Source organism: Neolamprologus multifasciatus, chromosome 7 (genome assembly GCF_963576455.1).
Source record: "Neolamprologus multifasciatus chromosome 7, fNeoMul1.2, whole genome shotgun sequence".
In the NCBI taxonomy this organism is placed as follows: domain Eukaryota; kingdom Metazoa; phylum Chordata; class Actinopteri; order Cichliformes; family Cichlidae; genus Neolamprologus; species Neolamprologus multifasciatus.
The window spans coordinates 32,804,815-32,829,949 of NC_140445.1; the positions used below are offsets into that span (position 1 = coordinate 32,804,815).

General features: G+C 39.3%; 1 protein-coding gene across 1 annotated transcript; it reads left to right on the forward strand.

Moving 5' to 3' along the window:
- Positions 1–4,169: 4,169 nt before the first annotated feature.
- On the forward strand, positions 4,170–16,721 carry adra1ab (adrenoceptor alpha 1Ab). Its single transcript, XM_085164965.1, has 3 exons — positions 4,170–4,375; positions 7,715–8,997; positions 13,869–16,721. Exons 2-3 carry the CDS (start codon positions 8,082–8,084, stop codon positions 14,318–14,320), a joined length of 1,368 nt encoding a protein of 455 aa, XP_085021091.1. The 5' UTR covers positions 4,170–4,375; positions 7,715–8,081; the 3' UTR covers positions 14,321–16,721.
- Positions 16,722–25,135: the final 8,414 nt, after the last annotated feature.

Consider the following 25,135-nt stretch of genomic DNA (forward strand, 5'->3'; position numbering starts at 1 on the left):
TGCAGAAAATACTTTCTTTCTAACCTCCCTGACCCACTACTTGCCTGCTCAGAGCATTGGTGCTCAGACTGGCATAAAAAGAGGAGAAGCTCTGTTTCTCCTCCCAAAGAAAGTTATCTGAATATAGCCCCCTGCCCCAGAGACAGAGACAAGCTGTTCAGACTTCTCAAGTTGCCTTCCCTAGTACGGCTCCTGCCTGTGAATGAAATAAGAAACTAATCCAAAGATACTTGCCTGATCAAAATTTCTGTTACCTGTGATGTTCACTGCTGCATAAGCAATGTAAAAATAAAAATGCCCAAAGCACTTGCAATATTATATAAAATCTAAATTTCATTTATAATCATGCATTAAGCTCATGGATCCTATATTGTTCCTTAATAGTTCAAATGAGATATGATTATCATTGTTTATGAAAAATGTTTGTTTACATTCTTTTACTGTTGTCATTCTTTTGTAAAATAGATTTACATTACAGTTTATTAAAACTACTTTTCGACTGTGTCCTGTATTTTGTGTACTACAGCAAAATCTTGACATTGAACTGTTTTGTATTATACTGAGAGATGCTTGTACCAGAAGAGGCTTTATAGCTGGACTCTAATTCAGTGTCCATGCATTTCATCTGGGTTTGTGTAGGTGAAAAAACCTTTTCATTTTCAGTGTTGTTTAGCTGATTCTCTAGTCATTCCATTAAAGTACATCATTTGTGTCAGCAATGGTCTTTTGAAAGGAAAATTCACTTCTAGTCACATTTTTACATAACTTTTGCACAGGAAAATCTGCCTCTAACCACGTCTATCTATCTATCATTAATTTTTTAGATGGGTTTTGTATTCCTAAAGACACTCTTTTAACATTTATATATTAAACCCACAGATGGCATCAACACCTCTGCTGAGTGAAACTAATTTTTTGAGAAAATGTGAAATAACTGCAAGCCTAGTTTCATTATTAAAACATGTTGTGCTGTGCTCAGCAAATTTGAAGCTCATTTTAAGCCTGTGCAGAGCCTGATTTAGTAAAACGAAGTTTGTCATCACACAACCATTAAATAGCTTTATGGTCAATCAAAGTTTTTTAACAGCAGGTTGCAATATTCATCTACTGATTGTTAGGTTCCACATGCAACACAATCTCACAGCAGTACGTGAAATGCTCACAAAATTGAATCTATTATTCATTTCCCTCGATACAACCCCTAACTCTTTTTCTTTTCTTTTTTTTTTTTACAGGAATATGGGTTATTTATCAGCATGGCCTCTGCTGATCTGTTGCATTGTGTCCTTCAACACAGAGGTTTTGAGGATGGAAAAAGTCCATGTTTGGATGCTGAAGGAATGGCAGAGGCCAAAGTCATTGTTTAAGCCCTACAGCAGAACCATTACTTTTTCACTTAAGTTTTGTTTCAAGTCCATTTTCTTCATTTTAATTTGATGCTCGGTTATATTTAGGCACCTAAACTAATCAGACTGAAGTAAAATGGGTTTCACTTTGTTCAAAGCTCTGTTTTCTTGGTTAGCTGGGTCTGCACTCGGTGAGCACTCAAAAATATACAGTAACAGGATCATGAAGTATTCTCCCAATTTCTCCTGTAGAATGATGGTCAACTTTGTGTACACAATAAAAGAGACTGAATTTGTGGGGCTAATTGACCAGCACTTACGGCATGAGACCAGGTTACGATGTAAATTTTGAGGTGTCCTTTGAAAAAGAGATTTTAAATCTTTTACTTGGACAAACAGTGTAAATAACTGCAGAGCCAAAGAACAGTTAAATCTCTGGAGTTCAACACATTGTAGCTGCTAAAACCACACTCTCTGTTTTTAATTTGGATAACACTAAATGACTAATAAAAGAAGACGTTCTCATTTTTAAGGCTTTCAACTGCTGTTGTTTTTGGATGAGCTCAATCAGCACAGACCCCACTAATTCCAAACAACAAATCACTTGTTGTCATTGAGCAGGGAACAAGCCATGGAGGTCAGTCTAAGGACAGTGTAAAAAAAACAAAAACAAATGTGTGCTGAAAGCTGCAACGAGCCCATACGTAAGAAAGATCCATACACTAGATCAATACACACAGTGGCAGCAGACATATGAGACAACTCTGTCATGTGAAGATGAATGCATCATCCCAGCATTCAGGACAGGATTGTGAAAAAAAAATCTCTAAGTGAACAGAGCTGCCTATGCCCTCAACAACATCTGAGACACCTGCGGTCAAGCTGCTCAGCCATTGGAGAATCCATAAATAACTCAACCCAAAACAATAATCTGAGTGAAGAAATAGCCTATTTGTCATCCTTGAGGTATTATTGATGCACTGGACCTCTCCTGCCCCCACTAAGGATTCTGCCTCACTACATCTAGTATATCTCTGCAAAGCAAAAGACAAGCACCACCAGGATCAAGCCGGTCCCTTCGGTCTCTGGAGAACCAGAAATCCATCATCTTCTCACTGGCAAAAGTCCTTCACAAATGTTTCAGGCAGCTATAAGAAAAACAAAGTATGCAGACACCTTTATCAAACTTTTGTAAGCTTTTGGCCTGGAGCTTTTTTTTGTGTGTGTGTGTGTGTGGGGGGGGGGGGGGGTTAAGCTTCTTTGCTCCACAGAAGGGAAAACTTAATTTTACAGCATGCAATGGTGCTTTTGCTTCAACCCTCTTAGCAACCATCAACATCAGAAATGCACCGAGCACAAATCCTAGTTCATATTGAAACAGTTCTTATAACTTTGTTTAAAGTTAAAATGTAGTTTGCTTTCAGAATTGTGCAGGAGTGTGGTTAATGTCTTTAGGAGCATGCCTACCTATGTTATTGAAATCGACCCGTTAAAATGTGAATTATCTGGGATGGAAAGATTATTGCAATGGCTGTCAGTTATGTAACCATCACACTGCTGTAGAGGTAAATGTATGGATCAGTTGCAACAGTAGAAAGAAAATTAGGGGAAAACAAAAACTAGTGGGACTAAACAGACACAAGACATTCGAAAATTATGAATTAATTAATTTAATTACTGATATAGCCAACATTCAATAAAGTGAATGAAAATGAGTTGCTTATAGAGGATTCTTATGTTGTCTGTGATAGTAATAGTAATGTGGTAGTAAGAGTCAACAAGTTAGGGGAAAGTAAAACACACAAGTCAGTAAAACACCATCTTTACTGACAAAAGGTCATACCTCTAGGGTTTGATTTATAGAAAACAAATACATTTAAATCAAAGCAGCACTCTACTTTTAAAAAAGCTTCCAGGAGAAAATGTTTTGGAGAACTTATCCAGTACACATTTAAAGCCACCCCTCAGTTCTTCATGTTTTGCTAAAATGGGGAAATGGAAATGTCATGGTTGTATTATGTGTTTTTCTATCCAGGTATGCTTTTACTGCATTGGCAGTGTGTTTGGGATGACTGTCATGCTGAAAAATGAAGTTGGCAATCTGATACTTTCTATATAGTATTACATAATGGTTCAAAAACTGACAGCGCTTTTGCGCATTCACAATTCCATCAGTTTTACAAGAGCCCAAACACCACAGGCTGAAATGCAGCACCAAACCATGACAGAGCCTCCATCTCTGTCCGCTTCGCCTCTCGGTATAAATTAATGCCGATTTAAACAAAGAAAATTCAAATGTGGACTCATCACTTCATGAAACCTGTTGCCACTGATGTTCAGTGCAGCCCTTGTGTAACTCGGTGTACCTCATCCTTTTCTCCCTGTTTTATATCCCGGGATATAAAATATAAAATGCAAGTTTTGGCTCTCTGGTAATCACCAGAGAAAGGCTATCTTATGTCTGTTGAACTGTCTTTTCTTTAGCATTTTTCTTAGATCCAGTGAAATAAATATTTAAAAAGCTCAAGACTTTTGCACAGCACTGTAGCTTTTGTACAGCAGCATAGCTATAAGCACAGCGGAATAAGACATATCAAAACACTGTCCTTGTTAGGATCACTTTACTTGTTAACAGTAGAAAAATGCAGTAAAAAATAACAGAGTTATAAATCTTGCTTTCTGAAGCCTAATGAACCTTTTGAAACGACGTGTAATTAGTTTCACAGCTCAGTTAGCTCGCTTTTACCGGGCCACACGCACGTGAACGCGGTAACCTGAATAAGCGTTTAATTTAAAATGAACAGCAATTAAAAGGCGTGAGCCGCTCGGTGAGGGGGCGGGGTCTGGGAGGATCAGGTGGGGTGGTCCACTGTGACTTTATTTTTCACCAGAGAGAGCAGGAGGACAGCAGGAGGGAGAGAAGCACTTGACTTTGCTTTCCGTGCTGTCTGCGGATGACACTGTGACAAATGACATGCTTTCAGAGAAAATTAGCTGAATTCCGGTGAGATCTGCGCACATGGATGAAGGTAAGACTTTTTCCCCCTCCCTTCTTTTTCTTGTCCATATTCCTGCTTACTGTACTTCACAAACTGAGTGGCTTCCAGTCATCAGAATGAATCATTGTTTTTGTTTGTGATTATTTTTAACCATGTGGAGGAGGCGGTTATTGTCTGGCAGGCCACATATAAGCACATTAAAAAACCTCTTTTATTTCCGTTTAGTAATGCTAATCCAGGCAACCTTTTAGAGAGTTTATGTTTTCTGTGCATTTAAAATATGTAACAGAAGGTTTATTATTAGAAATGAACTCAAATAAAAGGCATGTACAGGCCATATTCATTCAGAATATGTGGAATATTGAAGTGAATATTAATAATGCAAAGAAAATGATGAATGGTTGTAGCTGCATAAGGCGATGGAACATGCTTTAAAGCTCAGGAGAATTCAAAGCTTTGGTCCTCAGGGATGTATCTTCCATTAAATGATGACAAACACTAACAAAAATCACTTCTTCAGGTGGATGAAAAGGAGATGCACTCACATTGTCCGCCCTGAAAGGCTGTGTATGTTCAAGACTAGTGGAATGTAATGATCAGTGTCACGAGGGGACTGAATTATGAACCCACCCCCCCAAGAGAATAAATAGCAATTTAGAAACTGACTTCAAATGTGCAGTGATTCATCACGGTAGTGCTTTCTCCTTCAGAGACCTGACACAAGCAGTTATGTTACAGTGTTTGCAGAAACAAATGATATATGAACTCTACCGAGGCATTCACGGGCATCTGAATCAAAGTCATAAATTCCATTTGTTTTGATGTGATGTGGTGACCTGGAGGAAACATGTTCAAAATAAACATTTAACATCCTTGATTTTTCTTTTCTCCCTTTTCTCAGAGCTGATGTTCTGGAGAAATATTACAATTCTTTGTTTGTTGGACAGAGAACAGATCTAAAGTAATTAGATCTTTGTGCAAATGTGAGCATATTCTCACTTCATCATAAGTGATTTTTTTTTCATGTGTCCTTGTGGGAGCTTGTGGGAGCAAATTTTCCAAATTAAGTTCATTGAATACACTCTCATCAGTCTGCAAATCATGCACCGAAAAGCAATAAATTAGTTACAGGCAAGCAGGTTGGGGTGAAAAAAGTGCATCCTTGATGATTAGTGCCTAACAAAAATCTAATAAGTCTGTAGGAATGTGTTTGACATGATGCAGAGATGTTTGCACTTTACAAAGTGTAGAAAACTCAATTGCTTTCACAAAACAATATCAGGACAGTTAATAGTAAGTTGATATTGTCTGTGTTACCCTTGTGATAATGATACCAACCCATGCTATGAACTGCTGTTCTGATTTAATATACCCATGGTCAGGCTACATTAAGTCAGTTAATATGCTCACTAATATCCTATCTGTTTAAAAAACAAAACCCTAATTATAATAATTCCAATGCTAGGTTTAATTGGCTGACTTGTTTCCATTCGGCAAAGGCCGCCCAGCTGGAGGGGGAACAAAAAAGTTTCTCCAAGGACAACATACAATCTTTCCAGGAGCTCTGCTAATGCAATAACCTGAGTGAGCCATCTTTGGATTCAGATGTAAATTAGATTGTAATGATGTTCACTGGTAGCTTTTAATCAAATCTTATCTGCAGAGAATGATGGACGTGTGCAGTCTCAGTCTTTGTTTTTGCTTGCTGCTGGACAAATGAAGGAAAAAGCCCTTGGGGGCTGAGGCTGTGGTTATCGTTGTCTATTAATCTCTACAATATTTTCGTGGTTTATTAAATGGAAAAAGGATATTCGGCTGGCAATAATATAAAATTGAGAGATGCAGAAAGTCCTTTTACTAGATATAATCAAATGAATATGAACAATGATTAAAGTATTCTTTTTCTCATTATTATTATTGATACATGCTTTACATTATCAGCCGCCCCTCTAGTTTTTATTTGTTGTTAAGACAACTGTGTGGCCTTGAGGCACACAAAACACTGTGCGTGGTTGTACTGCATCACATTGTAGATATTGGTAATCTTGTTTCACCTATGCAGAATTGCAACTGCTGCCTCAGGTCAATGTAAATATATTCCCTGTTTGACATCCTTCCACAGTAACAGTGGTCCTCGAACACTGGTGGGCTGAGGAAAACAAAACCAAAAAAAGCAATCTCTCCGTGCAGGCGCGACACCATACTGAGAAATCTTATTACAACCAAAAATGTTAAGATATGACCAAGATATGTTTTCACCACCTATCAATTCCCCCTCCGGCCACTGATGTGGAAATCCCAGCATCAAGTGTTTATTTGGGTGAATTTCGTTCCGCCTGGCAGTGGGACGTGCGGCGAGTGAAATCCTTTGATCCCGCACGAACATGTGACAAGCATGACTCTTCTCTCCGAAGGCTTTATCACAGCCGCTTTCTTTTATTCTATGCTTCGCTGGTGCTTATCGCGCTCGGTGACATCCCTGATCTAAAACACGCTCACTGCGAGTGGTACTGAGTGGGACTCTCGATGGCTGAAGCCTTCACTGGGGTAATATAGTGCCCTCCTCAAGGTTCAATTCTTGGCTTGTCATCTGGTAGATGAGTTAAAACCCTGATTATAGACACAAGACCTCTGAGGGAGCATCACAACCTCTGGCTTTAAAAAATGATCTCTGTCTTCATTTATCTTTAAGCTCTCTGAATGTTTGGCTGGATTTCTCATGATGCCACAAATGATTCCCACCCCCCAAGGATAATATTCCTGCTGTGTTGTCCATGTGTTTGCCTCTTTCTTAATGGATGATATCTTGTTTCTTTATATTTTCTTTTCTATTATAATCCTTACCACAGTTACTTTTCAAGAACACTGCCTGTGTAAAAACATGTTTAGCTTTAATCAGTCTGACAGCTTAAATGAAGGTTAAACAAATATCAGGTATAAATAATGGGATGTTTTAATCTTACCAGTGTTTTCTTGCAGAGCCAACAAAACAAGAAAACCGCACTGGAGGGGGGGATTTTTGTTTTGGGGGTTTTTTTTGAATGAAAAAGAAAACTGTGAATGATGGGCTCAGGGGCATACTCTCTTTTCTCTACTGCAGCTGTAATAAAGGGAGAAGAATTTGCACACAAAGAGGCTGAAAGAGGCCATTAAATGATGTTTTTACCCTTTAATCATGGCCGGGTGATTATACTTTACAATTTTACATTTAATGTGCTCTGTCTTGCATCCTCTGTTTTGATTTGCTCCTATGCTGGCAGAGAAAGAATAGCACTTAAAGCAGTAATGAGCTCGTTTTGGGTATTTATAAAAGCCTAGGATTATGAATGTGTTGATAAATTTCCTTTATCTCTTTTCTTGTTTTAACAGGTAAAGCCTTTTTGCTATGGCAAGACATGACACCCCAAATCCATCTGTGACTGCCACTTGAGCATTTGTCATTTTTATTAAGCTTTTCCAGACTAAATATGGCAAACTGTGGCAGTGTTACTCTTCCAGCATAAGACATTCTGCCAAGCAACCCTGGCCACATGATCACTGGAGTGCTGGCAAGAGCCACTGTACCTACAAATTAACTGGAAGAGCAGTTTATGCAGCTGTAAAAGCTTTTATCCTCTGCACTGGGAGGAGCGGAAGACGGCAGAGGGTTGGAGCTGAAGTAATTAAAGAACAGATGTGGCATGAGTGTCATCAATTTGCAAGACACTTTACATTTTAATGCAACCAGCAGATTACAATGTTTCCTGCAGAGAACATGAGTGTTTATTCTGCAGCAGGTCTTTGTCCAAACTGCAGCTCCTCCGCCCACCCAGAGGTGGATGTAGCCAAGGCAGTCGTCCTGGGGATGGTGCTGGTGGTCTTTGTAGTGTTTGGGGTCCTCGGAAACATCTTGGTCATCCTGTCTGTGCTGTTCCACCACCACTGGCGCTCTGTGACACATTACTTCATTGCCAACCTGGCAGCAGCAGACCTGCTGCTCAGCTCTGCTGTCCTGCCTTTCTCCGCCACCTCAGAGGCTCTCGGCAGGTGGGTGTTTGGCCGGTCCTTCTGCAGCGTATGGGCCGCCCTGGATGTCCTCTGCTGCACTGCCTCTATCCTCAGCCTGTGCGTGATTTCTATTGACCGCTACCTGGCTGTCAGCTACCCCCTGCGTTACCCCGCTATAGCTACCGGACGGCGAGGCCTGACCGCGGTGGCTGCTCTCTGGGGACTCTCAGCAGCTATATCTGTTGGCCCTCTATTCGGCTGGAAAGAGCCCGACCCAGAGGACGAGACAGTGTGCCGAATTACAGAGGAGCCTGGCTACGCCTTGTTCTCAGCCTTAGGATCTTTCTATATACCACTGGTCATCATCCTGGCCATGTACTGTCGTGTATATACCGTGGCGAAGAGAGAGACCAAAACCCTGAGGAAAGGGAGGAAAGGAAAAGGGGTAGAGATGGAGGGGGTGATGCTGAGGATACACAGAGGGAACGCTGCTCAGACAGGGAAGCAAGAGGGTGACGAGGGGACCGCAATGCATAAACGCTCCTCCTTTTCCCTGCCAAGGCTGCTGAAGTTCTCAAGAGAAGAAAAAGCAGCCAAGACTCTTGGCATTGTCGTTGGATGCTTTATTATGTGCTGGCTGCCTTTTTTCCTGGTTTTGCCCATCGGTAGGTACCTTCTTACCTCCTCTGCACTTAAGTTGACAAAGCCTCACTTTGTAACACTCGTGTTCTTCTTTAGGTTCAAGGCACACACCTAAGCATCTGCTATTCTCAAAGAGAAATTCATCTTTTGTTGCATACTGAAGGACATTTACTGCTGTTTTAGCTACTAAAAATGTTCTGTCTAGCATCAAAAAATTGGAGAGCAGCAAATATTTATTTATCAATATATTTATACACAAGAGAACACGTGGTATTTTGAAATGAAAAAAATACACAAACATTTGTATAATATTATCACGGCATTTTCAACCTCACTGAAGGTTAAAAATGCCGATGAGTTGAAATTGTCTTTGTAAAACAAGTTTTGTATGGATGTACCTGTGTCAGATGGCTGGGTGGTGAAAATACAAAGAAAGAGCCTTGAAAATGTTCAACAGTCTGAGTTCTTTTTCTTTGCTGCTAAAGGTTTAGTACAACGAAGAAGAAAGAAATCAGACTAAAGATAAAATAATCGAACTGGAGAAGAAGGACTGAGAAAACTTCATTACAGCAGCGGTTATGCTAAATGGGGATGCACACCATTTAGTATTTGGGTACAGCCACTGCAGCATGCGGCTTCATAACCCCTCCCACTTCAATAAATAACACTTTAGCAGTATACACCTATTGCCCAGAGGATAGTTAACCCTAGAATAGACTAGTAAATGTAGCAATAGAATGAAACCTACTCCTATATGCCACACTTGTAACGTTGGTTTAAGGCAGGTTTAAACCAGTGGAAGGTCAAGAAGAGGAAAAATATAGTAAAACTTGTTTTGGAGAATCTAAAGTCTGCTTATCATTAATTATTTTTGGAATTAATTTGCTTGTAATAGAGTTACACCTCAGTTCCCTTAGTCTGACAGTAAGTGCATTACTTTTGTGTTTGATTGGCAGGTTTCTTGGAATATTTTGATTACAAAGATAATGAAAAACTTGACATTTCCAAGCAGGAGACTTAATATGATTCATCCAATGTTGATTTTTTTCCTGTCCATCTGTAGATATGGGCTGAGGATAATGCGAAGTAGCTCAATAAAAGGTGAATGTCCATTCAGTCAGATATCCTCAGCTTTATGTGTAATAAATTTTTCCTACATTCTCGTCAATGATGGTGACAGCAGTGATGCTATCACAGATGTAAGAGAGGACAGAAACCAACCGTTGTGAGGCTCTATCTAGAAATCTTAATTGCTTCTGAAATAACTCTTACAGCTTGACTGAGATAAGTGATCGTTGGAGTGGACCGGCATGTTTTTAAGAATAGCAGTCAGTCAGTATTTACCTCCCAGGTCACAGATGGTGAGATTCACGCTGAAAAATCTATTTGGTTACATAAATACTAATCTTATTGAAGGCGGAACCCAGCTACGATAAGAGACGTAGGAGACGTGGATGAAACACATCATCTGGACAAATAATATACGTGTTATCGTTTTCAGTTTTTTCTTTGCAGTGTGTACTTTCATAACTATCCATATAACAGACACAAGGTATAATCCAAGAGCAAACAAAAGGCCTTTTATTCTAAAGACTAGATGTTCATGTCTCGGTTTAGTCAACAATCAAGTCTTTTTATACTGGGATTAACACATCACAATAACTGTACCCCAGTTATTATAATATGACAAAACAATACCAAGCCAAGGTCAACTACCGTAGTTAGTTTTCCCATGTTGATAGAGATGATATCAAAGATTTACTATTTTCACTGCCCTTATTTTCCAACTTTTATGATCATTTCTATGCCATTGTTGTTTAACATTAATGTTGAAACATTTAGTCAGTAGGCCTTTTCTCACAAAAGGCCTTCTGATATGTTGCTGTGGTGAAAACAAATGATTAATAATAAATAATGATAGCTGAGTTCCATTCACCTGTTTTCTTTTCAGGCGCTTGCTATTATGGCTTACCGGTGTTCGAAAATAGAGCTATTAATGTTAGTATGAACACGTGTGCTCCTGCAGTGACAAGTCAAAATGTCTGTTAGGAAATAACAGCTATTAATGAATCATTTGTTTCTCAAAGCTAATAAACTGTGACAGATTTTTGCATAGTGCTATTGCCCATCTGCTTATAATAGGGGAACGTAACATTAAAGGGCTCTGCACTATTGGATTAAACAAAAATAAGACCATAAAACTGTGATGGGCAGCTTTAACAGCTGCAACTGATGTTGTTTTTATCTTGTGTAAGTGCATGCATGCATGCCATCATGGCAAAATGTGATCCCGGTGACACTTGCTGCAGTGGGAACTACCACAAATACTTTGGCAGGTGTTAAAATCTCTTTGGAGTTTGTCTGTGTGGTAGTGTGGCAAGCCTGCAAGGTGTCAATTCAGGTCCACTGAAGTTATGACAGTCATTTTCAGGGGGACAGTAGGAATTTTCATGGTGGCTCTTTCACATTTGCCAATATATTACCTGTAGATACAATAGCAACAGTCTTTTGGGAACGGCAATCTGTGCATCACAGTCCCACTCCAAATCTTAACAAAACTTTGCACATCATCAAACATACAGCGATTATTATCTATACTGTATGTTTTTAAAAAACATTTATTACAGCTCTTTTAATTTTCATATATATTATGTTCATTTCATGTTATGTTTTATATTTATGTTTGTGTCACGTTTATTGTACACGGTCCACAAAATTTGTATCCAGGATGGAATTTTGTTCGAGTCACTGTTAAATACAACGTAAATACAAGTACCCATAGTTTGCATAAAATTGGTTGGTGTTTTGGTCTATGAAAACAACATCAAGCAAGCTCTTTCTCCTTCTCTACTCTGCCTTGATTCTACTGGCCAAGTTTCTTTAAAGGAACATCAAGAAATTCAATTATAAGCAACCACACAGAACAAATAAAGCACCATATTGGAGCGGAAAAGGCTTCAGCTGTGAGCTGAAATGGAAAGAAGCAAACTACTACTCCCTCCCCAATGAAAGCTATTATAGATAATAACTAGCATGAGGCTTAATGGGCTGTAATGCCAGGAGGCATCCTCAGTCACCCTGTACCCACCTGAGGCAGCCAGTCACAGGAGGATAGTTATGCATTTCAACTGAGACGGTCCGTCACGGCTCACGGCACAGTGTTCATTCAAGCTCGGAGATTCACAGACTGAGGGTTTGAAAAACCACAAGTATATTTTTTATTTATTTTGAATTATCCTAAGCCCTTCAGATCAAATGCTTGGTTTTTTTCTAAACCATTTGGTCACCAGCCTTTCACAGCAGCTGCTTCAATAGCAACTATAAGGGCACTCGGGGAGCATTCACCTTTGCTAAGGCCAATAGTCGGATTTTTTGTAATACAAACATACATCATACAAACACAAAGGTCAGAGTGATACAACACCAGAGGGGCAACATCAAATATGAACTTGCACGTTCACATTATGACAGCTGCTTTCCTTTTCCAGCCCAGTCTGTGTAACAGGTACCTTAGAATTCTTACAATTAAAGCTGAAAAATTACATGAACACTGTGAGAGAAACCAAGATGTTTTCCAAAACTTAACAGATTAGTTTTGGTTTCTAAACCTGGATGATGCCTGACTGCAACCAAAAGTTATGTCGATGTCAAGTAAATTTGATTTGGCCACATTCCATGAAATTTAACCATTTAAAATGCATTTTTCTAATAAAATCACATGGTAAATTAACATGTAATTGAAATGCTCAAAGTCAGTGTTCTGGGCATAAATATTTACTCTCGAGACTCTTTGGCCAGAAGTTTCTAGAACACTTGGTTTCAAAGCTACATCTATAAAAAAAAAAAAACTGTGGACCCAAAGCACAAAATATCACAGATGCCTCGTTACTGCTAAGTTAATGACTGGAATTTAACACAACAAACCTCAAGCAAAAGCTTTGTGGACAGGGTGTACCACACAGCAAACCGTAGTATTTGTCAGATAAATTCGTTAAAAAAAATGCTCCAAAAGGCTCCAGTAGTACAAATAGGGTCAAGGTTTAATGATTCAGCTACATCGAGGTAAGGCCTAACATCCACGCCCCTAAATTAAGGTATTAACAAAATCCAATAATAGAGTAATGTGCTCTGAAGTTTGATGTTTTCAAAATGGGATTCTGTGGGGATTGATTTGCTCTTGGAGCCAGCCTCAAGTGGCCACTGCAATCTTTGGTAAATTGGCATTGGCTTCATTTTTGAGCTCCAGAACTTGGCCTAAATATAACTGAGAGAAAAACATAGTACCACACAATAAAATGAAACTAAAAAGCAACTTAAGATAAGATAAATAAATGATATAATGAATGTAAGCCTTAAAGGAGCAGGTAAAGAATGAATCTACTCTGCAGGATTACACCGCTGTAATGTATGCTCCCCTCATGCATGCTAATTTTTTCAGTCACCCGATGTTGGCAAATGCCAGTATAAAATAATAGGGAAAAAAACCTAACCATTTCACAGATTTACTGCCTTTTTAGTGCCAGTACAGTTATTACACTTGCCCTTTTTCTTCCAAGATGCCATTTTAAATTATTCATTATTTGTTTTTTGTTTTTTGTTTTTTTGTTAAGGGACGAGTCAAGATCATCCACTTGGGAAATGTTTTATTTATAAAGCTGGAAATGTGCAGGGACGTTGTCATGCTGACAAATAAAAATATCTGTTTCCAGAAAGTTGTAATTATACAAAAACATGAATAAATTGAAACCACGTGAAATTAGAGAATGGTTTAATCTTGCCAGATCCATGGGCTTTCGATATCTGCCTTTATCTAGGACCTTGAGGTATTATTGCTCTCATTGGTGTGCTTTTGTATTCATTTTCTGATTTGAGGTTCTTTCTGCATCTTTGCTAGGATCCATCTTCCCATCCTGTAAGCCTCCCGAAACCATCTTTAAAATAACCTTCTGGCTGGGTTACCTCAACAGCTGCATTAACCCCATTATCTACCCGTGCTTTAGCCAGGAGTTCAAGAAAGCCTTCCACAGCGTGCTGCGTGGCCAGTGCCTGAGAACTGCTGTGCCGACTACTTCTCAAACCCTAGGACACATCACCACCCACTCCTCCGACCCAGGCCCAGTGCAAGAACCTGTCACCGTTTCTTCATTGACTTGCTGTAGAGTGCTGTCAACCTCATCCTCATCTGCTGATGGTGTAGACCAATCTCAGAGTGCACAAGGCCAGAGTAAGAGTCTTCTGAAGGCATGGTGTTTCTCAGCAAGTCATACTCCAGTACCAGAGAAGGCCTCCAACAGATCTGCTAAGGTCTTACACCTTTCCCTCGGCATTACAGGAGAGGCTGTTTGACAGCTTTCACTTCGACATCTATGTAAAACTTTTACATATAATTATATTTCACAGAGATATTAGAGTGCAGGTCTAGCCAATAATGGCTTGAGCTGTTGATGGTGCCTCGTTGCATGACACATCATTTGGAGAGCTAGTAAGTAATACTTGTATTCTCACAACAGCTACTACTGAGCTTCACTTGAACGGGGCATTAAATGTCAAAATTTTCGAGAGGAGCTTTTCAGCTGCCAGCAAGTAGGAGCCTGTGACTGTCCAGCAAGTGAATTTTGGAACAGATGCAAAGCTCTTTTGGTTTGAGAATGCAAGTTAAAAGCCCTTTTGGCAAGTTTCTAGGATAGAAAGTATAACGATCCCTGAATGCCAAGGAATAAACGAGATAACAGAAACTTATAGAAACGCTATTGTAAGAGAACTCGGGAGACATGATATTTTTTGAGTATTAGTGGTATTTCTTCAGATTGCACAAAAACCCTTAAGGGTGAGATACTCAAAAGTCATGGAAATAATTAGTATTCAGCGAAAGCTTTGAGAAAGCGGAAGATAGAGGAGCGTGTGTGTTGCATGTGTGACCTTTGCTTTAAAGAGATGAAATAATTTCCTAAAAGAAAAAGTTGAAAATTGCATTCCTTGGTGAGTACTGGGTTTAAAAAAAAAAGGACATTTTTACAGCACAGCACAGTTTACAGTTTTAAAGTGGAAGAGTTTTGCTTTGCTGTTTGTTTGGGTTCTTTGGAAATTGTGTTAAAAATCAGCTTTCAGTGTTTTACAGCATTGCTTGTGTGAATACTGGTTTCCTGCTGGTGTACGACTTGTGCTTTATTCTGGTTATTTAAAACTGATGCACGCGCATTCAAAACTGCAATGGTTCTTCTCATCTGTAAGATGCATCCATAAGGTTTTTTGTGCATAAGGACTCTAAAATGAGCTGACAAAAACTCAGGCTTGATGTGCATTATTACCTCATTAAAAAGAAGCTATGGCTAACATAAGAAGACATTTCTCTGCTTACACATCCAGCAGAGCAACATTACCATCCTCTAACAATGTGTTTTACTGTCCACCTGATGAGTGAAAGTCTAACAGTAACTCTCATTTTAGCTGCGTTTCGCTGTCTAACAAATCCTAATTAAAATGCCTGTTCAATAGATACCATCAGCCTGGGCTTTGGTGCAGGGCCAGAACAAAAACAATGAGCCAAAAGAAGACTGAATCTTTGTGAGCCAATTCCATTCCAGTTCCTAGTGCAACAATTAAGTGAAATCAATTTTCTTTAACTCAGATGTAATTTGAGACATAAGTGGCAGTTACGTTACCAGTCGTGATTAAGTTAGCTGGTGACAGAGTATGAAAATACAAAGAAAAAGTGTGTGGGAGAACACAGCTGTGAAATGTGCTTTAACAATGTGCCTGGAATCATTTGGACACATTGGAGAGTTTACTCCTTGTGTAAAAAAAATCTAATCAAATCAAATGAATGTGCTATTTACTGATCAAATTACTAATTACCTATGTTATATCTCCAGCAGTGGAGGAAAGCTGCTATCATTAAATCCAAAATGACCCTCTTATGCACTGTTTGCCAGTGACACTGCCATAATGGTTTCACATTTTAATTAATCGACTTACAAAATTCTAAATTGGTAATGTCAGAGGACAGGATACCAGATCTCTATGTGAATTAGAGATCCCCCCCCCCCCCCCCCCCCCTCCATGGCCTTTACTAGAGATGCACCGATTGAAATTCTCCTGGAGCACTCCAATGTTGTAGCTTATCGAAACAAAAATCCCCTTTCATCAGGGTGAAAAAAACCCTATTTTTTTTAAATAAAAGAAGCAACAGTAAGTTTCATGATCTTCTCTTTTTAAACAACTATAACAAAAATGTATGCACCATTAATTGTGCCCCTGTTGTATGGCATATTTTACCTTAAGAAGTAGAAACATGCCCATTATATTTATATGACAAAACAAATGTCAGGTACGTACATAATTGTCTGGCTTATTTATTGTGATCAGAGGTTTAAATATACTCATCGTGGGCATGAATACCATGGTAATTTGAGTTGTTTTTAATTCTTTCTTTATGCTGTTCTCTTTCCAGGGTAAAATGATGGTACAGCACACAAAACAAAAACAAGAATCGGTTGCACAAGTTTGAATCTGTTTTGGATTTTCTCTAATCCACACAGGCTCAAAACTATCCATCCATGCCTGCTAATGTTTAGTTAATTGTCCCTTAGCAAGTTGCACCTCTGCCAGACGCATTTGGTAGCCATCAACAAATGTCTGGGATAATTTGTGCTGGATATTTGATCTTCTTGGCAGAGTTGGTAGAGTGTATTTAAACCGATGGGGTTTTTGAGCCTTGGTGCTTCCTGCGTTGGTTCTAAGAGTGACAGTTTAGGTCATCTTCCAGACCTCAGATAAGTGGTGACACAACAAAATAACTCTTACTTGTTCTGATTATTGATAAATCCAATGAGGGCTGTCAAAAAAGAACAGTTCAGAAATTATTACAAATAGAAATATCATGGCATTGATGTCTATGACATGTGTATCTAAACCTCTGACCACAACTGTAAATTCAGCAGCTAACAAGACATCAACCCCTTTCCTCTCTTTCTCTCATCTCTTTCATTTCTCTTGTAACAGCTTTGATCCTTTGCTCACACTGAGGCTTTTGGTTTGCGGCTGGCTCTGGGGACTGTATGGCTTTAACTTTTTCCACTTTGCCTCTCTCGGCTTTTTCAGACTGTCCATTTTAAGTTCAGCTCAGTGAAGGTGATTTAAGTGATTGGGTGACCCAGGCCAAATGATCGGTGCATCTCTAGTGTTTACTTTAATCGCTTCTGCAATAAATGTTTTTTTAATGTTGTACGTTTATGAAATGCCAACATTATCCTGTCATCAGTACTTGAAACTGTTAATGAATTATTTTGTATCACATCAATAACTGAAAACTTTACAGCAGTACTGCAGTTTAATTAAATTGCATTGCATGAAAGTAAAAAGCAGCAGAAAACAAATACAGAAATAAATAACAGTCTAAAAAAATTAATGCTCTGAAATGAGCATTCTGTGTCTATATTGAAATTGAGTTTAAATCTGTTCATTAACTAAAAACCAGTGTATAAACAAACAAAATGCATTCCTGTGTCAAGATAAGCTGAATTCTTCATTCAAAAAAACAAAACAAAAAAGAACATGTTGTGAGCATTGATTCATACCTTTAAAATGTGGTTTGGGTGTCTTATCTTCTCTAAAAAGTTATGTTTTTTTGTCTTTTTTTAAACTATAAATCCTTTGCTTCCTTGAGTTATAAGTTGTTTTTCTTCACAGCACTTGGATTAAAAAGCGTTCTTCTACCCTACAGACATTGCAGCAGTGATGAATACCTGAGATGAGCTTATCTGCAAAACGCAGACTGTAGAAAGAATTCCCAGAAAACAAGCGATTTGTCATTTAACAATAACCTAAGGTCTGTAAGAGGAGTTTCTTTCATCCTGCTTTGCTCTCAAGGATTTCTGCTGTAACGTCTCTTGTTTATTGTCCAGTAGCTCTAATTTTCAATAGCAGCATAAATATAGAACACGTATTCTTATCTCCATGGCTTCACTTCTGTTTCATTGTGAAATCAAACTACAGAGTCCGTCCTCACATTTCTCTGTTTTGTTTAAATTCACATCTTTGGACTGCGGGCACAGCCTCGAAAACTAATGACTCGTAACACAATATCACTGCAAGACAGGGTACATGGAGAGGGAGAATCATCACACAGCTCCTTTCTGGGTGAACGCACATCCATGCCCAAGTGATTTGTGTCCATCCATGTGTGTGTCTACCAGTTTTTCATGTGCACTGTGGGGATTTTTCTCTGCATGTGTGTGTGTGTGCGAGGAGCAGCTGAGTGGTGTTGCGTCTGCTTCCATCGGTTCCAATGTTATTTATGGAAATAAATGCATCAGATCCCTATTAAGCATTCACCTCTCGTTTTCAAAAAAGGAGCAAAGGATTCAAAGAGTGTTGCAGCAGCTGTCATATTTAAGCAAACTGTGTTGTGATAAATGGATCCAGGCTTCCATTGGGGAAAAGACAAGCTTTAACTTAATCAGTTGACTTAGCAAAGTGATGTTTCATTACACCGTGTGATCATGATTAATAATGTTGAGCAGTGAAGCGCAGCAGGTGACAAGAATTGTAACTTCGGGAAGTCAAAGAAGCCTCAATTCAATGAGGAAAGTGTCGTGTGTGTTAGAAGACTTCGCAAAAACTTCTTCTGAAAGGCAACTGTTCACAAGCTGGGGTTCCACTAAGTCACCAAGCATAAATGTGTAATTTTCATTAGACTATCAAAAGCATTCCTACTGAATACATAGCTTATAAAGCATGAGGGAAAAGTTTGCACAACTCCAAATCCAAGTAAATGGAAACTCTCATATTCAAAATATACTCAGGTGCGAGACTGATATCTCTGCAAGCGGGCGGAGATGAGTAGCTTACTTGAAAAATGCAATAACTGGCACAAGTTTTGCTGTTATAGTTGCCAGAATTCCCCACTGTGTTGTTTAGTTAAATCATTTTCTGTCTCATTGAACGCTTAGATGATACTCTGCAACACGAGAGGTGACGAATTCTGCCTGCCAGCAGAAATTAAATTGGACAAAGTTGTTTTATTTTATGGCTCCCTGAATTATATGTTATTAGGTTTTGGCCAAAAGTCAAATCTTATGCTAAATTTTCTTCCTGTGGCAGATGCTAATGTTTTTCTTGGAGTTGGAGGATTGCAGAGCAGCTGCCCAGATAATTGAACGAGAACTGCTCTGCAGCTTCATTTGTTGTGCCATAAGGAATGTAATGTCCTTCCATCCTATCCAATTTTCGAGAGACTTTTTCTAGTTTGAGTATTAAAATTAAGATCTATAAGAGCATGAAAAATATTAATCAAAGTGGATGTGAGGGAAACTTGACACATGAGCCCAGACGATGTCACCAGCTGTACATTATACATTCATCAGGTAAATACATGCGTAACTCCAAATAAATGCTAATATCTCATTGTTTCCATGCATCAGTGAGTTTGTTTTGGAGTTTCTCTATTAGTCCAAACTCAATAATTGCAGTGTAAAAAGTAACTAGATGTGTCAGTGAGTGTTTTTTCATCATTTATCTAGCATTGCAGTAGAAGTGGAAACTTGCACACACTGCAAAGGGAACAGGCCCTGAGAGCTACTGATGAAAGCCAGTTGACCATTAGCACATATATTGCAACCCCTGTTGTCAAAAGCAAAATCACAACTATGATTGGTCCCAAGCCCAGATAAATGGGGAGGGTTGCATCAGGAAGGACATTGATGTCCAGAGCTATAGCAACTACAGAGGAATAAAGCTGATGAGCCATACCATAAAGCTCTGGGAAAGAACTGTTGAAGCTAGGTTAGAAGAAAGGTGACGATCAGTGAGCAGCACCCTGGCTTCCTGCTGAGAAAGAGCACTGCAGATGCAATGTTTGCTTTGAGAGTGTTGATGTAGAAGTACAAAGAAGTTCAGAAGGAGCTGCATTGTGTCTTTGTGGATCTAGAGAAAGTATATTGTTGTGGTACTGCATGAGGAAGTCAGGAGTGTGTGTGTGTGTTTGAGGGTGGAGCGGGACATGTATAAGGATGATAGGAAGGGCAGATGGATTCAGGGTGGCTGTGGGATTACATCAGGGACTGACTCTGAGCCCCTTCTTGTTTGCAGTGGTACACAAATGAGGTCAGTCACAAGTCTCCATGGACTTTTTGCTAGTATACGTTTGCAAGATGACAGTGTGATCTGTAGCGAGAGTAGGGAGCAAGTGGAAGAGAGCCAGGAGAGATGGAGGTATGCTCTGGGGAGGAAAAAAAATGAAAGTCAGTGGAAGCAAGATGGAATACATGTGTGAATGAGAGGGAGACAGGTGTAGCAGTGAAGAAAGGAGAAGTAATGAAAGTGGATGAGTTTAAATATCTGAAGTCAGCCATCAAAACCAACAGACAGGGAACAAGAGGGTGGGGCAGGTGGAGATGAGTGTCAGGGGTGATTTGTGACAGAAGGATAGCAGCAAGAGTGAAAGGGAAGGTTTAAAAGACAGGAATTAGACCTGCTATGTATGTTTTGGATACGTTGGCGGTGGCAAAAACACAGCAGGCAGAGCTGATGATAAGATTTTCGCAGGGACTGATTAGAAGTGAGCACATCAGAGTGACCCTAACCCTATTAACAGTGTTACTAAGTAATATGCAGAGAGAACATCAACAAGCAACACATAGCTGAAAATCCACATAAATATTGTTGTTGATCTGAAGAAAGTTTTACATCAAATGTGTGATTTACTGTAAGCTCTATAGGCAACCTGCGCTTGAAGGACTTAACACCTGCTGAATATTGTGTAACATCATTTAATCTCTTGATTTTTAAAGTTACAGAAACATATAATAATCATCATCATCACAATCATAATAATCATAATAATGGAATCTCTGTATGTATTCTCCCGTCTGTCTGTCAGTCTGTGTGCTCTTTGCATTCCTTAACAAGCAGCCATCTGATCCATTTTCTGAAATGTAAAGAAAATGGGATTTAATGGGATGTAAACTCATGCTGAAGCAAATGAAATATCAAGTTTTAAGTTGCCTGTATGTGAGGTGGTCTCTCACTCTCTTTCTTTTAGAGTAAAGAAAGGTAGCGTAAGGGTTATTATAGGTATATTAAAAATCTTCATGATCCTGACCTCTCCTTTCAAACATAAAATAAGTATTTCAACTTGTCTGTGCTCGCACCAACCTTCAAACTTAATCCAAACAGAAACACCTCTAATCTTCATATATGACTTCTTTTTAACTGATTTTAACTAATTTTGTTGTGCCAAAGTAGGAACAAACATGAACTTCTGTGTTAAACTGATCCAAGCCACATGTCAAGGATCACCACCACAGTACACAAGCCTGAAAATCGTCCATAAAGTCAGGAGTGTGTCCAAGTGCATGCTCATCATTTGCTGACATTCAAACATGCACCATAAATTGGCAGAAAAAGAAAAGACGCCAAAGCATTGAAGCATTGCCATTGTTCTCTTGTTTAGTTGCTCACAGCACACATTTTTGGTCACACCAAGTAAAATATTCACTTTCCACATGCTCTGCTTGCTAAATTTAGCTCTCAGTGACTCAGTCCTCACCTTCAAAATGAAAATACAGGTCCAAGGTTCACTTTTTTGACTCACTGAAAGAGTTTAGAGCTTGATACAGATGTGCAAGTGCAAGTAGTGAAAGGAGCAATCAGGAGTTGCATGAAAAGATGATCCTACAGTGAAGAACAACCATATATTTTTATTTATTTTTTCGGGCTGGGGGGTTCATACGTAAAATTAACTTTCTGTTTCTGTGAAGCCAGAAGCTGGGAGCAGCAAATGGCAGCTGAAATATTTCTCTAAATGATGAGAATGTGGTACAGAAAACTCCTTGTTCTCTCTTTATTCTTCTAATACTGGTCATTTTGATTCTTTGTATATTCATTGAAGGCTAATGATGCATAATTTAACCTATTTTCCTCTCTTTTGCTGGTGAAAGGAGTTGGTAGGATCTGCCAGACACCCTTATTTCCCATGCACAGTAAGTAAAGTTTAATGCCAATCACCAGCCCCTCTGTAGTGTTCACTTCAAAATCATCTTTTCATTAAACTGTCTGTTGAGTAATGTGCTTCCTATGGGTTTTCGTACCAGCAGCAGAAACATTGGTGCATGTCGTAATTTCCATTTCTTTGGAGAGGCACTATGACCCATTAAGCGACGGGTCAGGTGGAGATGGGAGAAGGAGGACTTGTTTACAGAAATCACATCCAAATCTCAGCTGAAAGCACACAAAATGTTTCAGAGGTGCATGTGAAATCATGTGGGGACATCTCAAATCACACTGGCTCATGTGGATAGCACATACCACCCAGCGCATTCAGAAAATGCATATCCATCATAAGAATTTTATGACAGCAAGTGGATGCAGCACTGCTTGAATGTCAATATGTCAGAAAGAGGATTGCTGCTCTGGCTGCATGTCAAGTAATGCAATCGATGGTTGGGAGAGGTAAACTAAAAAGTGGAGACTTTGAGATCGAGATATTTTCAGCACACAGCTATTTATTAATTTTACTTAAGATACGCTGTTGTGGTAAATATTGCACATTTATTGGTAAAGATGTGTCCACTGAGCTCCTCACTGTAGGGTTCAAGTCTTAAGCCTTTCTTCTGGTCTTTTGATATTGATATATGTCCTTTTTTATCTCTAGATTAGTATTTATAGCTTCCACCCTGCTTTCATCCCTGTAACAGGTTCATGCACTGCAACCCTAGTATAATATCCCACTCTAGGTATTCACCAGTGGACTGCTCTTACTGACAGTCACATCACGTCCTGCTCTGACATTCTCAGGCACCTGAGGACGACTCGTTTCTTACCTATCACACTAATGCACAAGCATCACAGCCCTCAAATAAGTGCTGTCAACCACAATTTCCAAGCCCCGCTACTGATCTTTTTCAGTTAGCGATAACCACAGATGTCACTTTAGTCACTGTTCCTTGCATCTGTCAGTTGAGCAATCATCCATGCCCGAACAATGAACTCCCTTTCAGAGTCACTTAGATCGTTTCCCTCTTGCCATTTTGACACAGAAACAGCTGGGCGTGCTCAGAATTTTAATAAATGCCACATAGCATGTTGGATGTCGACTGCCTCGATGTGCAGCTTGGTGCACCTGATGATAAAGCGACCGGATTTGTTGTGCTTTTTTCCGTAATTGTTTAGGTTTTTCCTTTAATATGTCATCTGGCCGTAGGCTCATTCTCCAGAACTACTGATTTATGCTTGATGTCAGGAACCGAACGATTCACTTTGCCAATATCAACAGTCTTCATCAGTTTTTAGTGCCTCCCTGGAGACGCGTGGAGCCTGCATTTCAGACTACTCGTACCTATATGAGGCTCTTTCGTTCTGTTGTTATGTTTTCTACCTATGCTGTATTTTTTTCTAAATCCTGCGCTTGCGCTTTTCAAATGGATTATGGCGTTACTTTTTGGTCTACTCGTGTGATTCGATTTGCAGGCTTGAGGTGGTGGCCTTAAACGCTGCGACAAACTAAGGTCAGCAATAGCTCTGGGACATAGTTGCTGTCTGCCTCAGTACATCAGAGATGGGCATTGTTGTGTCCCAACTCAAAACTCATAGAGGTTTCCTGAAATATCGGTAGAAGAGTTCTACAGATGTTCATAACAGAGGTCTGTTTCCATCGCTCTGTGTTAGAAAGTACTTATGAGGTCCGAGATTCCACTCTCCGTGGGTCCCCCTCAACACTCTCGGTACATAACTTTGGCAGTACACATACTTTATATTTTCCAAGACACACACTTTAGGTAACATGAAATAAATGCCCGCTAAACATGCACAGCTCTCTCTCTAAACAATATCTCAAGCTTCCTGTGCAGACTGGCAGGGACCAGCAGCTGAGTGCTTCTCTACGTGTCTCCTAGCTCGCAGCCCACCACTGAATGAAAAGCTAATTAGTAGATGCACAACTGGTGTACCAGTTACTCCAGTTGGCACCTCTCTCCAAACCAGTTTTAGCTCAGCTCTGTCTCACCTGAACTGAGGTAAAACCTCTCCGCAATCTATTACTCCTCCATTCCAATATGAACGGTCGATTGCCCTGTTATTTACTTACAGAAACAATAAAACACACACATACACACACAATTATGTAAATATGCATTTTCAATTTTGCACAGAAAACTGAGTTTGGAATGTCGGGGAAAAAAATGTAAAAGAAAAAAGAACAAAGAAAGAAATAGTGTAAGTTATTAACACTTGGCTAAGGTAGAAAAAGTTGGCAAATATATTTAAAAAACAATATGGTATGTGATAAAGACGTGAAAACAAGCCAAAAAAAAAAAGCACATGGTGTTCCACAAACGAATATCTGGGACAAGCACCACTTAATGCTGCTTTTTTTTAAATTATTTTGTCTTCTTCTTCATTTTTTATCTATTCAAGTCCACTCAGCACACAATCAGCCAGACTGCTACATTCCACCTTCCTATCTGGATAACAGAAGCAGATGGAAACACACACAACAATTGACATTTCTTTCAGACAGTTTGCAGTGTTAAATTTGGCTACACTGGGGCAAAAATGTGTATCAAAACAGCACAGAACTGGTAATTAATGATATAAACTAGTGGTTTTTAGAATATATACAGTCACCTGTCCACTTCACAAGTTACACCTTATGAGTATTTTTGTGGTATAGATTCAACAATGTGCAGGAAACACAATCCATATCTTATTGTTACTATCACACAGTTGCTACACTTTTTTTCTATTGTGCCACATCCCAAAGGTGCTCTCCTGGACTGAGGTCTGATGACTATGAAGGCCATTCAAGTATTGTAAACTCACTGTCATGTTCAAGAAACCAGGTTGAGATGATTTGAGCTTTGTGACGTGGCATGCTATCCTGCTGGCTGCGGTTATCAGAAGATGGGTCCACTGTGGTCATAAAAGGATGGACATGGTCAGCAACGATACTCATGTAGGCTGTGATGTTTAAAGTGATGTTTAAAGTATACTCAGTTGGTAGCAAGGGCCCCAAAGTATGCCAAGAAAACACACCATTAGTTCAGCAGACTGAACTGCTCATACAAGGCGGGATGGACCCAAGCTTTGAATTTGTTTGTGCTGGAAGAGGTCTGGCCATTTGCCTCTTCTGACCTTTGTTCACTGGACATTTTATCATTTTTGAAC

Excerpts from the sequence above, each read along its gene's own strand:
- adra1ab (XM_085164965.1), top strand. The coding sequence starts at position 8,082 with ATGTTTCCTGCAGAGAACATGAGTGTTTATTCTGCAGCAGGTCTTTGT. Across the intron at positions 8,998-13,868 it reads TTTCCTGGTTTTGCCCATCG|GATCCATCTTCCCATCCTGT; the intron begins GTAGGTACCTTC and ends CATCTTTGCTAG.